The sequence below is a fragment of the Sebastes fasciatus genome, chromosome 12 (genome assembly GCF_043250625.1).
Source record: "Sebastes fasciatus isolate fSebFas1 chromosome 12, fSebFas1.pri, whole genome shotgun sequence".
Taxonomy (NCBI): Eukaryota; Metazoa; Chordata; class Actinopteri; order Perciformes; family Sebastidae; genus Sebastes; species Sebastes fasciatus.
Window position 1 is genome coordinate 7,847,142 of NC_133806.1, and position 15,288 is coordinate 7,862,429.

Here is a 15,288-nt window from a genome sequence, read left to right on the forward strand (position 1 = left end):
CAGAGGAGGGAGATGGATCATTAGCTCTTTGGGGATGATGGGTGTTTGCCGGGCTTGGGGATTGCAACGACCTTGGCCTTTCTCCAGGCATGTGGGATTGTTTTCTGTGTCATACTGTACATTAATTCAGCCTTTCTAGGAGCCAGGTCTTTGCGTTAGGTCCCAGGTGCTGTATCATTTCTGCCAGTATGTCATCAATCCCTGCTTCTTTCCCGGGTTTCAGCTTTCTCATTGCAAGAGTTATTCTACATCAAAAGGCTTGGTGAGAGGACTGTCTGGTTGTGGTTGATCTGATACCACTGTTGGCGAGTTTATATGCAGCTTAAGTATAAAGATGTTGGCAGCAGCTTTCCAAAACACATAAAAAGTGATAATCTAACCAAACTGAAAATGAAATATTGATACAGTCCGTCAGCCCACATTGAGGAATTTGATATTTCAAGTATAAAAGCGAGCAAGGAAGAACAGAATGCAAAGCCCCTGAAACAGCTTTTGCATATTTGACTTCCTCTTTCAAAGCAGCCTAATTACTTTACTTTATACTTTATTGTCAGACAGGTCTGAAATTTGTTTTGCATAACAGCAGCTCCGTTTGCAACATCACAGAAAGGACAAAGACAATAAACAAGGATACAAACATTTAAACATTACAATCACAGAAGACAATATTCAGGGCCCTTTAACGCACATTTGATCTGGGATTAGGCTCCATATTTAGTTTAAGGATTGACTGATGCAAAAAAGAGTGCTTCAGTCTAACCTTATTAAATCGTGGAACCCTGTATCTCCGATTCGATGGTAACAGTTGATATTCACTGTTCAAAACATGATTGGGGTTAGAGACGATGTTGTTAGCCAGCCTTACGATGTTATTATGATAGGCTGATTCATAGAGTTTCTCAAGGGGTTGACCTACTATCTTTGAGCAGATTTTCATTTGTTGGAGCAGTTTTGACTTTAAAGTAGTGGACAAATTATTGTACCATGTAGTATAACAATACTGCAGGACACTCATAATCACAGAAGTAAAAAACAATAGAAGAATTTGTTTACTTGCCCCAAAAGACCTGAGGCGGCGGAGAAAGTAAATTCTTTGTTTTGTCTTTTTACAGACAAATTCAATGTGGTCTTTCCAAGATAACAGATGATCAATCATTACTCCCAAATATTTATATGAAAATACCTGCAGGATTTTTTCGTTATGAATAACAATAGGAACTTTATGAGAATCAGATGGTGAACCAAATACAATTTCTTCCGTTTTCTTTGTGTTAATCTGAAGAGCATTACTGTCACTCCACTCGACCATTTTGTTCACGCCATGTTGGTGCAGCTCAGGGTCGTCCGAGTGACTTAACAGAGATATTATAGCCGTATCATCAGAATACTTTAGGATGTATTGATTTGGTGTATTTGTACGACAGTCATCGGTGTAAAAGGTGAAAAGCATAGCTGAACTCACGCAACCCTGAGGGGCCCCGACGTTGGTCGTGATGGCAGTGGAAAGGGTTTTATTTACTTTTACAATTTGAACTCTGTTAGTGAGAAAGGAGGCATACCAGTGTATCAAATAGGGATTCAGTTCCCGCTGTACCATTTTTGACACCAAGATGTCTGTCTGTATTGTATTGAAGGCTGATGAAAAGTCTAGAAAAAGAGCTCTTGCATAGGTTTTTGGTTTGTCTAAATGTTTTGTAATAATATGAACCAGAGTGGCAACAGCGTCTTCTGTACCACAACCCTGCTTATATGCGAATTGATATGGATCAAGTTTGTCTTTTGTTGTACTGACAAGATATTGGAGCAGAATTCTTTGAATTCATGAAGTGGCCTTAAAAATAATATCTTAAACTAGATAACAGTAAATAAATTTTTAGTAATCAAATTTCATGTTATCGTATACAGACAAACAGAGATAAGAAAGGTCAGGGGAGGGTCACCAAAAAAAAATTAATTTGTGTTCCAGGGACTCAATATGGAAATACAGCCTGTCATTTTTGAGATACTGAATCATAAAGATAAGTGTTTATTAAGGGAGATTTTTATCAGTGAATGGTGCTATAAAATGGCAAGGTCACCAGAATCATCACCTGGAGACCATCAATATCCATTTGTATAGCATTGTGGTAAGTAGTTACCAAGATACAGGGCTCCAGACTAACTTTTTACATTGGTTGCACTGGTGCTAGATATCTGATATCTAACCCTCCACCAGGATGGATTCTCTTCCATTATGTCCTTATTCCTTTTGGTTTAAGATCTAATTAGCAAAGTCAACCACTCTCAGCGGAGACATGGCCTAGAAAACAGCAATATGACAAAATTGGACAGGAAAAAAAGAAGAATGTATTGGATATAAACCCTGGTTGAACCAAGCAGACACATGTAACACACATACTGGACTGTGTCTTAAAGACATGCAAATTGGTGAGAACAAAAACAGCTCATACTGTGAGAAGTCTCACGGTAAAATTGTGAGAATGTTTCATGTTGCAACTGTGTTACCACACAGAAGTTGCGTAAATCAAGTGCCACAACCACTGTGGGTGAGTTAATTGTTTTTTTGTGAGGTCAGTATGAATTGTGTTTCCTGACACCAAGCAAACATCCAAAGTCACATATACGCAATACGCAGTCCTCTTCCTGCATGCACACTGTCTGTAATATTGCCTTTTACTGGAAGATAATATTCCCTTAACACAATAACACACTATATGTTTCATCTGAGTTCATACTCAGCCAGTCATGTATGCAAATTACTTAGTCAACCAAAAGCAGAAGTTGTTCATTCTAAGGCTGAGTGACAGTCTCAACTGAACAGAGGAAACAGCCACTTTGAGGGTGCGCTGTGGTTTGATAACAGCAGCACTTCTCTGTCTACAAGTCAGACAGAACTTAACAGAACAGCTGTAGCGATGTCGGAGGAGGAGGTTAACTACGCTTCGGTTGTATTCCAAAATAAAAAACATCCTCCACCTGAAGGTAAGTTTCTTTTCTTTTTTTACATCAAGAATAGAAGTGTTAAAATGTATTATGCTGTTGCTCGGGATAGATGCTGTATCTGTGTTTATGTGATCATCCTCATATGCAATGTTGATTTCTATTTTCTTCACTATACTGGATAGAAAATACACTAGGTATTTTTACTGACCACAATATTAAATCTATTTTTAATGTATTGTAAAGGAAATGTAACCAGTACAACCTGAAACATGAAAAACTGCTCATCATTTACCAAGTGGACAAAAAATAAGTTGATATATTCATAGAAAGAATCAGCTGCATTACATTGTGGAAAGGCTGTTTCATAAACTGTTGGAAGTTTGCGGGTGCAAATTTGATATCGATTGATTATGGTGAAGTGCGCACTACAAATAAACCAAGGAAACACATTAAATTCAAATCTATATGCACAATGTTCAACTCTTAAGAATGATTGTGTCCTCTGCATTGAGAAATGCACTTTAATTTTAATAACTAATCAATGAACACATATTGGATACAAACTGATGGTCTTTTGTTTAGTATTGCTTGTTTACAGTAAATGTAACCCACACTGGGGATTTCACCCTGACCACAACTTCTTGAAACCAGTCAGGAAAATGTGTATTGAAATAGTTATTTAAGCGTTTCCACATAAAAGGCAGTTTCCCTTTTCATCTATGATCCGCTAACAATTTCATCATCTTTGGTTTTAGCTGTCAGTTTTAAAGTAAAGTGGTGCATCATACTGAGTTGTTACTGAGCAGTGAATCATAGCTTCATGAATAGTTGTTCATTACTAAGCAAGTTTGTGTCTTCCCATTAGAGGGGCATCAACCTCACTGACTAATAGCTATTACAATTCATCATTGATCATTCAAGTAGTTACTATTTCACCCTTATGGAAGTAATGATGCGGTGCTCAGTAACAACACAGTATGGTGCACCGCTGTACTTGAGGAGACACAAATGGGTGGGTAATAATAAAGTAATGATTTTGTTATTGGTAAAGTGCCGTTTATTCAAAAGTAACTATGCGAGAACTATGCATTAAGTAAAGGACCATTATAAGGATTCAGATACCCATGAAGAATTATATTAGTTCATTAACATAATAACATTTCTCAATTAAGTAATCATTAGCTACTCTATAAAAGTTGTTACTACTGTTGAGTTACTCATGAGCTGCCTGTTAGCCAATGGTTTACAGTTAGTTCCTCATTCGTTCCTCATTTGTTGCCCGGCAACTATCGAAATATTGCGTACCTTATTGTAAAGTGTTACCTTTTTTCATTTCAAATAATGGAATAAGCCTTTAAAAGTTCTTGTCATTTGACCACTACACAGTAATTAACCAATGTGATTGTGTCCTTCACCCTTTCAGCTATAAAAGAGGAGGAAATTGTGTACGATGAAGTGAAGGTGCGAGGCGAAACACCCAAACAAACTTCTGATTCAAACGGTAAGTTGTAAAACAATTCAGGTGTTACTGCAACTGGAAGCATTTCTAGTACTGCTGCTAGTACTGCTACAACTACTACCACTACATTACCATTATAACCAGTAGGCAATTTGTTCATTTTTAACTAAGGAGACAGACCCGGTTAGTTTTGTTCACTTGCAACTAGGGAACCGCCCCATGAACGACACAAGGGGGTAGGAGGAAATTTATAACACAGCCTTACAAATTGGGGGTGGGGAGTTTCAAAGATGTCAGCGTCTTCCAGGCAGTCATGGAGAGTCTAGTGAAAAGATGCCATCGAATTTAATTATGAGAAGTGTAGGATTGTTTGAATCATTTTGGGAATTTATATTTTGAGTTTGAACTTTTTTTAATGTCTTTCCCAAGACAGAGTGTTGGATGAGTGCAACACACTAGTTCAAGTGCAACAACTGTTACAGCCACTACTACTACAAGTATACTGCTGTTACCACCAATACTTCTACTATTACTGCTTCTACTGCTACCACTACTTTTTGCACAAAAGCAAAAAGCATTTTTCCCAAAGGATAGTTTCGCAATTTTTCAGCAACAGTCAGATGTCATTGAAACAGGTTTTGCTTGCTGTTATCATTCCTATTAAAATATTCCTAATTTGCTTGTAATGTAAATGGTGGGGGACAAAATCTACAGTCAGTGTTCTGTGTAAAAATGTATTCCAAAGTTTATCTGAAGCTAATACTTTAGCAGTCTGAGTTAGTCAAATCAAGTGGGCACCTTTCCTTCCCTTTACTTACTTTTTACTTATTCTTTTTACTATAAAATTCCCTCTGTGTTTCACCAGACAGTGTTCACAAGAGTGAATATTGTACTAAAAAGACTTACTTTGAAAGATTCTCTCTTGATTTGGTTAACTCAGATTGTTAAAGCCTTATATTTCTATATTTCTATTTGTTGTTTTGTCTCAGCAGGATTCCTGCCAGAGAAGAAAGCAAACAACAGATGTCGCCACTATCAGCAGTTGGCTTGTTGTTTGGGGACTCTTTGTGTCATTTTGCTGTTGGGCATCATAGCACTCTGTGTACTGCACCGTAAGTATACTGTACATACATAACAGGCAGTCCATGCATTAACTCACACATCAACATGAGACAAACCTTAAAGAATAATTCATAGTTTTCATCTGTCACCATTATTTGTTATCAGTCATGTATTTCCTACAGTTCGAAGCTCAGACTGTCTATTAGCGGACTATAAGTCTCTACCTCTATTTGTTTGCCAAATCTGTTACAAACTAAATTTCTGGACCCAATATTAGAAATATGCACCTGCTCCTGGGTGTGTCAGCCTCAAGCCATATCCAATCATAACAACATTTGATCGCATGTTTTATTGCTTTGTGGTTATTTATCCCAAATGAAGCAAAATTAATGAATCTAAATTTTGTTTATTTTTCCCCAGTTAAATCTAATTTCAGAATAAAGCATTTTATATCGTATAGTCCGATGATCAAACCCAAACCGACACTGAATGTATCTACTAACAAGAATGTTGTGTATCAAAGCCTCTTATGTCGTCTTCCTCTGTGCTATAGAGCTCCACTGTTGTCCAAAAACTATTAAAAACACATCAGTGAACCTCACTGGCATGTTCGTTCATAACAATGACTGTATCTTTTGAGCAACCCAGTCTCCAGAAATTTTTTTTGGCATTGTACGTTTCTGCAAACCATGCATATGTTGAATGTGGATATTTCTGAACCAAAAATACGTTTCATAAATACATAAATACTGTTAAAGATAACGCGGTAATAACGCCACTATTTTAAGATAAAAATGTGTGATTAATTTGCGATTAATCGTGATTAACTATTTTAATCGAATGACAGCCCTAATATATACGTTTCAGATCAGCCTTGTATCACGCTTGCACAAACGCACAATGCACGTTGTTAACAAAGCTACTTGGTCAAGGTGAGAAAAAGATCATGGTTTGTGTTAAAATAATAACGTAACAACGTAACTAGCGTAAATAAATAACAACTACCCTTAGCAGACTTTCTTATATAACGTTACATAACAAGCATAACAACGTTATGCAGGGCGGCTGTGGCTCAGAGGGTAGAGCAGGTTGTCCACCAATCGAAAGGTCGGTGGTTCGATCCCCGGCTGCTCCAGGTCACATGTCGATGTGTCCTTGAGCAAGACACTTAACCCCAAATTGCTCCTGAAGACATAGCCATCGGTGTGTGAATGAGTATTTAGATTAGATCCTGATGGGCAAAGTTGGCACATTAGTTGCCTCTGCCGTCAGTGTATGAATGTGTGTGTGAATGGGTGAATGCTGACATGTAGTGTAAAGCGCTTTGAGTGGTCGGAAGACTAGAAAAGCGCTATATAAGTCCAAGTCCATTTACCATGTAACAAGTGTAAAGTCAACGTTAACTTTTGGTTTCACACGGGACGCGAACAGCCGTCTCCTTGTTTGACCCATTCACCACACCTTCCACCCACCCTCAGTGGACTTTCTCGCTTGTTATACTCATTATTATACCACGTAACTTTCAATAACGGTCGCTCGATATACTATGTCACTTGTTTGGACCGAATGCAAAAACGTACACATTCAACATATCCGTTGTTTGCAGAAACATGCTATGTCAACATTTTTTCCTAGCAACTGGACTGCTTTTGAGTCAATCCCACATACACCGTCCTCTTACTCTTGTACTATTCACTCCTGTTTGAGTAATGTTGACTTAAAACTACAGTGTCCAGGTGTTTTAGGCAATGAGAAATATATACGTCTTCAGTAGGAACCAGAGGACTTGGGTGTGAGTGCCACAGGGCCCATTGGGGAAGTCAGGAAACATAGTGAGACATACTAACTGTTGGTTTTAGTCTTTTCAGGAGATTTGTTGAAATCTTCCAAGAAGCTGGAAAACCTGAAGTCAGACAGACAGGAAATAACTTTCAAAAGTAGCAAATGACAAAAACAAAATTGACAAACCAAAATTGCATTATCACTATGATTAAGAAGCTAATTTCCATTTTGCAGTTGCTCCATTAAGTCATGAGAGTGATGTAAGTCAACTGAACCAGTTAAAAGAAAACCAAACAGCTCTACTGGATGCCAATCGCAACCTGACAAACAACAACAACAAACTCGGCTCAGACAATGAAAACTTGAGGAGGGACCACAAAAATCTGAACGACCAGTTTGACAACCTGACAAAAGGCTATACTGTCTTAGAAAGCAAGACCACAAGCCTGACTGCAGAAAACCAGCAGCTGAACACGCGAAACCAGGAGCTGGAGACACAGAAGAACAACTTAACAGAACAAATACGAGACATGGAGACTAACCGGAATGAGCTCAACGTCAGTCGAGCTCAGTGGAGCATTGATGCCTACTGCCCCAAAACAAATAATGGTATGTTCAGATCCCATTAATTAAGTCCAAAAATAACCAATAATAATATCACAATGCAGTAATGATGTTTATTGGTTGGTCTCTGATGTTTCAGCGAGACAGTGTCAAGTTTGTCAGAATGGCTGGCGACACAACAACCCCACCAAGACCAGCTGCTATGCGGTTAATAACCCTCCTCTTAATGAACGGAGAACCTGGGAAGAAGCTCGAGAAGACTGCAGAGGAAAGAATGCAGATTTTGCTGTTATACATGATCAACATGAGAAGGTAATGAGAAAACTGTGGGAATTTGTATGAACCAATTATGAAATAAAACTGTATTTTCTGTATGTCTGAACACACTGTGAGTCTGTAGGCCACCGTGTGTTTATTCATGTATGATGTTTAAATATCTAATAGCTGTCTCTCTGTTGTCAGGAAGTAATCGAAGATTACAGCTGGGGAAGTTCAGGAACCAATGGAGAATGGATTGGCCTGAGAGTTGAAGATGGGAAATGGAAGTGGATCGATGGAAGTAATCTGACTGTAATGTAAGAGACACGTTCCTAAACACTTTGAGTCATAGTATCTATCAGCCTTGATCTAAACATCATGTTCTTCTCTCAGCAACTGGGCACAACCTCCACCTCCTACTCCTCCTACTGTCGGTCACTGTGCAATTTCTGTCCAGGGCAAAGGATGGAGATCAGTGAGATGTGATGGCAAACAGCAATGGATCTGCAAAAAGAACGCTTTATCTCTTTAAACACACCGCAGTCATACTTGAGAGGTTACTGGATACTCTGTAAAGGTTAATTACATGTAAGATAATATCAATATAAACTGTGTTTTTCAAAGATAACAAAAAATCAAGGGATTTTATTTTTATAAAGAAAAAGGTAAAACTAGTAACTAGATAAAACTGTTTGTGTGTGTCTGAAAAAAAAGATTAAATGTATAATAATAATAATAATATTAATAATACCTTTATTTATATAACATTTTTCAAAAACAAGTTAAAAAGTGCTTTTTACAAATACATACAAAATATTAATATAAGTATAAATGCAGTTAGATATTGGATTATATAGGAATGGTGTGTCGGGCCTGAAGGGGCACTAACCTGTTAATTATTAATAACTTTGAATGTGTTTTTATTCTACTTTGTTAGAGATGCAGTGCTTATAATTTCTATATCAGCAGATTGAAAAAAGAGACCAACAAGACTGCTGAGTTTCTTATTTCTTATGTGGCATTTTATATTGTTGCTACTGATTGGCCAGCAGGGGGCGCTGCACCACTTGTTCTTGACAAAATATTCCAGATTCTGTTTCCATGTAGAATTCTGATGTATAAAATACTTACTTGTACAGCTGATGGTTAAGTGTTATCTATCTATCTAGAAGCAAATTCCTGTTTTAGTCACCAGTTAATAAATGTGCTTCCAAATATTGTTGTTATTGTCTTTTTCTTGCTTCAAAATGTCAGTAAACTTTAATAAAGTCAGGAAGAACAACCTCATTCATGATGTATGACATGTTTAATCAAGATGAGACAGAAGGAGATCTGGCCTCATTAATCAGTCACACTGTCAACATCTGCATCAGCAGAGGTCCAGAGAGGGACAATTTATTAGGGAACTATCATATTGTGTATTTCACAAATACAAATGTCATGTTTTTGTGATGGGGCTTCAGTGTTTTTTGGTGGTGTCACATTAAATCTGTTTAGACCTAATTCTGTTCCTGAGTATCAAAACAGCTCAGCGGTTATACTGTCATCTTACAGACAGAGGGTCCTGGTTTTGAACGAGACCGGGGCCTTTCTGTGTGGAGTTTACATGTTCCCTCATGTTCACATGTTTCCTCCCACAGTCCAAAGACATGCAGGTCAGGGGAATATGTTTGTGTGTGTGTTGACCCCGTGTTAGGATGGAGATCTGTCCAGAATGTTTTTCTGCCTTAAACGCAGTGCATGCTGGGATAAGCTCCTGACCCACCAGGTCTCTAAACAGACATACAGTAAGCAGGTAAAGGGGATGAGTGATGGATTTAGTATGATGGACAATGAACTTGTTTTTGTGAACAATTATTGATTTGTTCATTAATCTTTATTGCTTAAGAATATGTGATAATTGGTTGTGTGTTAAAGAGCTCATCAGTTCATCACTGTGTCTGAATATAGATACTTATTTTCACAATGTTTAGTCACAGAACAACATGCAACATAATCATGTTATTGATCATTGTGATGAAAATTATAAAATTATGTTGCAATCATGTTATGCAAATCTACAGATGGGGGCCATTTGCACCAATAAAACAAACATATTGTGTCCATGTCTCCCACCCATGTTAGCTCTGGGCCAATAGAAACTCTGATATGATTGTGACACACAGCAATAAGTTCACATTTTTTAAGTAAATTTACAGATCTGGATTTATTAGGACTTAGGAATCCTTTTCTGAAAGCTTTTAAGATCAATTACTTGAACTGTAGACTATAAATGCTGTCAAGTTGAGTCCAAATGCAATTTAAATAAAATAACTCTGTTGAAAGGTATATAAGTGTTATTAAGATTGGAAATGTCCCCTCTTTGGGACATGAGGGGACATAAAATTATTCAAATTGAAGTGTGTTTCTGTTTGTCACTATGAAACAGGTCCAAAGTATTTAAGTGGAAATGTTTCAGAATACAAATAGCTCCTCTGGCATCTAAGACTACAAATGGTAGTAAGCATATGATTAATCTGTTTTAGGATTATGAGGGGTCCTTGGAAAATTGTCCCCCCTGTAAGGGGTCCCTGGCCCCAAAAACTGTTCATTATAACTTTGAACGTGCTTTTCTTCTACTTTATTAAAGATGCAATGATCAAATGTTTTATATCAGCATGTAGTGATAGAGTGATGAAAGGCACCAACAAAACTATTCAGAGCTTCCTGTCATGAAACATTTTATATTTGTGATTCTGATTGGCCAACAGAGAGTGCTGTATCACTTGATCCCAACAGAATGTTCCCAGAGCTGCTTTCTTAAGTATCTGATATAACGAATATTAATATGTAGAGGTGACGGTGTCATCCATCTATCTAGAAGCAAATCCATGTTTTAGTCTATTACATTGAATAAAAATGCTATATCACGTCAGAACATAATTTGCGGAAGTTGCAACATTATTGAAGAGGATGAGACAGAAAACACACAGTTATAGCCTCAAAGCAGAAGTCCACTAAAGACCATATGAGCGGACCAGACAGACTCCTAACAACCGTTATACAGAACTGCAGCTGGATTTCAAACATTTGTCCAGGATGAACAGAAAACCACGGGAGGATACTGGTACTTTAAAATATTCAAATATCTATGTGTCTGCATGTATATTTCTCTGTGCCATTGTCTACATTTTTTTTCTTGCAGTGTATGATGCTTCTGATGATTGATAACAGCCTAGTACCAAAGGGTTTTAAAATGCCCAAATTCATTTCAAATTCCATCTTTTGCATTATGATTTTTCCACTCTGCTCAACACATCAGGGATGATGTGATTTATTGTATTTTTTTTTCAGAGTACGCTTTGGGAGAAGCTGCGAATTTATCAATGACTTATTAAGGAAAAAAGCAGATAGTGTATTTTAAAAGTAGGATTTTAAGTTTATCTAATGGCTCTTCAACAGAAAGATATTTAATTGTGATAAAAAGTCACTATTGAACAGCTGTTGGTGAAAGGGGAACTGCAGCAGCGTGAGAAGATGTTGCAGACGACCAGTGTGGGTTAAAACCTTTAAGATAGTTTCCTAACACAACTAATCAGCATTAGCTGCAAACCAAACAACTAAACCACAACGTCAAAGCAGAACTAACAACCAAACACTTTTCTGTGAAATACAGAATTGGTACATTGTAAGCTTTTACATTTCCCTTACAGTCCTCAAAGGACTTCTGGTGAACTATGTTTTTGTCAGAATGACCAGAATGTTGAAATTGATTATAGAATCCATCTTTTGTATCATGGTTCCTCCAGTGTGCTCAACATATTGGGAGTGGAACTGCATACAAACATTTAACCATTTGTGTTTGATCTGTTTATCTTTCAGAGGAAATTGAAGAAGAAGCTGACTATGCTAATGAGCCTGTATGCACTGTGGAGAAAGTGGCAGCCCCTCCAGGTGCATTATGAACACAATACGTTTCAATCTTTAAATTTTTTCTCATTTCTCAATTCTTGAATGAGAATTGGGTTTTTTTTCAAAACAGTGAGCTCAAATTTCTGAACAATTAGTTTGTTGTTCACAACAGATTAGAATTTCTCCTTTATTCAAGCAAATTGCACAGTTTTTAGCACGTGTGCAAAAGACTAAGTACAATAATCGTTTGCACATATCTTGCTGATCAAAACTGATGAGTTGATTCTCAGTGAAATTGTCATCCTTTTCTAAAATTCTAAACATTATTTCCTCGTTTGAGCTTTTCACATGCAAAATGATCCTTTCAGTTATCAAAATCTGTCAGACATACATGTATATGCCATAAATATCTATGACATGATTATGTACTGCGATGAGTTACAATTTGTTGTTTTTTGCTTTACTTGTTTTTGACATGGACGTCATTTTGTGGCTAACTTTCTGTTCACTGTATATAGGGTAACTTTACATGAAAGATCAAAGGTGACACATTGCTACTCAAATAAATGTACAGCATGCATACAGATGTGCACATCCTTTTTCTGTGCACTACAGTAGGCCTATTGACTTTCAGTAAACTTTGACCTGCTGTTGAAATGTGCATCTAAAAAGCTCAATGTGATACACAACAGCATTCAGCAAGATAAGACTGACTTTCTGATATAGTACAGCAAGTAGTCAGTGTCAACAAAAAGTAGAATAAAATTAGATTTGTATGTAAGAACATTTCCAGTGTTGACCACCATGGTGAAAAAAACATCTTTTTGACCAGTACGGCTCACACAATGACAAAACAACTTATCATTTTGATGCCATTGACCAATTTACTGATACAATAACTAGGTTTTGAGGCACAAATTAAATGTTCTGGGTGAGTTATTACCTTTTGCAAACATGCAATAGAGTTGTAATGTCTCATCAAACTGTTGTGAAAGTTTCACTTACAGTTTGGAGAATGTTAAGACTGTTTCAAAATATTAGACAAAGCGATTGAGAAAAACTGTAAATATTGTTAAGCATGAAACTTATTTAACTATCTTTATTTTTTGTCAAAGCACCTGTGACTGTGTTAAATCAGCTTCATTAATTCAACTGAGTTCTTCTTTTCTCTCAGACTACAGGTTTCGCTTCTTCACTCAGTCTTTTCCCCTGATAGCAGTGTGTTGGCTGATACTGTTAGTCATCATGGGCCTTCGTATCTACTGTGAGTACCACTGGGGTTTTTTTTCTTATCTTTTGGTTTTAGCTTTAGCTTTTACTACAGTTTTTCTTGGTGTAATTCTTCCTCCTGTTCACACTGGCAGATATATAGATAGATAGATAGATAGATAGATAGATAGATAGATATATAGATATATAGATATATAGATAGATAGATAGATAGATAGATAGATGGATAGATAGATAGATAGATAGATATATAGATATATAGATAGATAGATAGATAGATAGATAGATAGATAGATAGATAGATAGCAGTCTTAATGTGTTAATATTCATATTACTGTTATTGTGTAGTATATGGACAAATTGTATTTTGATGCTTTGGCGATATTGTTCTTGAAACCTTCGTGCCAATAATGCCCCACTGAATTGAATTTTTATAAATAATTATTAATCTATTATATAAATAAAAACAATGAATTAAAGCCCAGCACCTTCCTCTGTCTGTCACTATAGTTACCTCTGTCATTTCTGAAAACGACGCCAAGCTGAAGGCAGAAATCCAGCAGCTGAAAACACAAAACCAGGAGCTGGAGACACAGAAGAACAAGTTAACAGAACAAATACGAGACATGAAGACTAACTGGAATGAGCTCAACGTCAGTCGAGCTCAGTGGAGCATTGATGCCTACTGCCCCAAAACAAATAATGGTATGTTCAGATCCCATTAATTAAGTCCAAAAATAACCAATAATAATATCACAATGCAGTAATGATGTTTATTGGTTGGTCTCTGATGTTTCAGGCCGACAGTGTCAAGTTTGTCAGGATGGCTGGACATACAACAACCCCAGCTGCTACGCGATTAATAACGCTGAGCCTCCTAATCGGAGAACCTGGGAAGAAGCTCGAGAAGACTGCAGAGGAAGGAATGAAAATTTTGCTGTTATACATGATCAAAACGAGAAGGTAATGAGAAAACTGTGGGTATTTGTATGAACCAATTATGAAATAAAAATGTATTTTCTGTAGGTCTGAACACACTGTGAGTCTGTAGGCCACCGTGTGTTTATTCATGTATGATGTTTAAATATCTAATAGCTGTCTCTCTGTTGTCAGGAAGTAATCGATGGTTACAGCTGGGGAAGTTCAGGAACCAATGGAGAATGGATTGGCCTGAGAGTTGAAGATGGGAAATGGAAGTGGATCGATGGAAGTAATCTGACTGTAATGTAAGAAACACGTTCCTAAACACTTTGAATCATATTATCGATCAGCCTTGATCTAAACATCATGTTCTTCTCTCAGCAACTGGGCACAACCTCCACCTCCTACTCCTCCTACTGATGGTCACTGTGCAATTTCTGTCAAGAAGGAAGGATGGAAATCAGTGAGCTGTGATGTCAAACAGCAATGGATCTGCGAAAAGAATGCTTTATCTCTTTAAACACACCGCAGTCATACTTGAGAAGGTTACTGGATACTCTGTAAAGGTTAATTAAATGTAAGATAATATCAATATAAATTGTGTTTTTCAAAGATAACAAAAAATCAAGGGATTTTATTTTTTGTAAAGAAAAATGTAAAACTAGTAACTAGATAAAACTGTTTGTGTGTCTGAAAAAAAAGATGAAATGTATAATAATAATAATAATAATACCTTTATTTATACAACATTTTTCAAAAACAAGTTAAAAAGTTCTTTACAAATACATAAAAAATATGTGAATATGTATAAATGCAATTAGATATTGGATTAGGTATGGTGTGTCTACTGACACAATGACGGACCTGAAGGGTCACTAACCTGTTAATTATTAATAACTTTGAATGTGTTTTTCTTCTACTTTGTTAGAGATGCAGTGTTTATAATTTCTATATCAGCAGATTGAAAAAAAGGGACCAACAAGACTGCTGAGTTTCTTATTTCTTATGTGGCATTTTATATTGTTGCTACTGATTGGCCAGCAGGGGGCGCTGCACCACTTGTTCTTGACAAAATATTCCAGATTCTGTTTCCATGTAGTATTCTGATGTATAAAATGCTTACTTGTACAGCTGATGGTTAAGTGTTATCTATCTATCTAGAAGCAAGTTCATGTTTT

General features: G+C 36.8%; 2 protein-coding genes across 2 annotated transcripts; both read left to right on the forward strand.

The window, feature by feature from the left end:
* Positions 1 to 1,891: 1,891 nt before the first annotated feature.
* Positions 1,892 to 10,356, forward strand: LOC141778590 (uncharacterized). The gene is made up of 6 exons (XM_074652953.1): positions 1,892 to 2,982; positions 4,367 to 4,444; positions 5,395 to 5,514; positions 7,481 to 8,122; positions 8,273 to 8,385; positions 8,462 to 10,356. The coding sequence occupies exons 1-4, from the start codon at positions 2,916 to 2,918 to the stop codon at positions 7,873 to 7,875; spliced, it is 660 nt and encodes a 219-aa protein (XP_074509054.1). The 5' UTR covers positions 1,892 to 2,915; the 3' UTR covers positions 7,876 to 8,122; positions 8,273 to 8,385; positions 8,462 to 10,356.
* Positions 10,357 to 11,046: 690 nt separating this feature from the next.
* Positions 11,047 to 14,790, forward strand: LOC141778584 (asialoglycoprotein receptor 1-like). The gene is made up of 7 exons (XM_074652949.1): positions 11,047 to 11,174; positions 11,930 to 12,001; positions 13,134 to 13,223; positions 13,700 to 13,894; positions 13,989 to 14,152; positions 14,303 to 14,415; positions 14,492 to 14,790. Exons 1-7 carry the CDS (start codon positions 11,147 to 11,149, stop codon positions 14,628 to 14,630), a joined length of 801 nt encoding a protein of 266 aa, XP_074509050.1. The 5' UTR covers positions 11,047 to 11,146; the 3' UTR covers positions 14,631 to 14,790.
* The last annotated feature ends 498 nt before the right edge of the window (positions 14,791 to 15,288 follow it).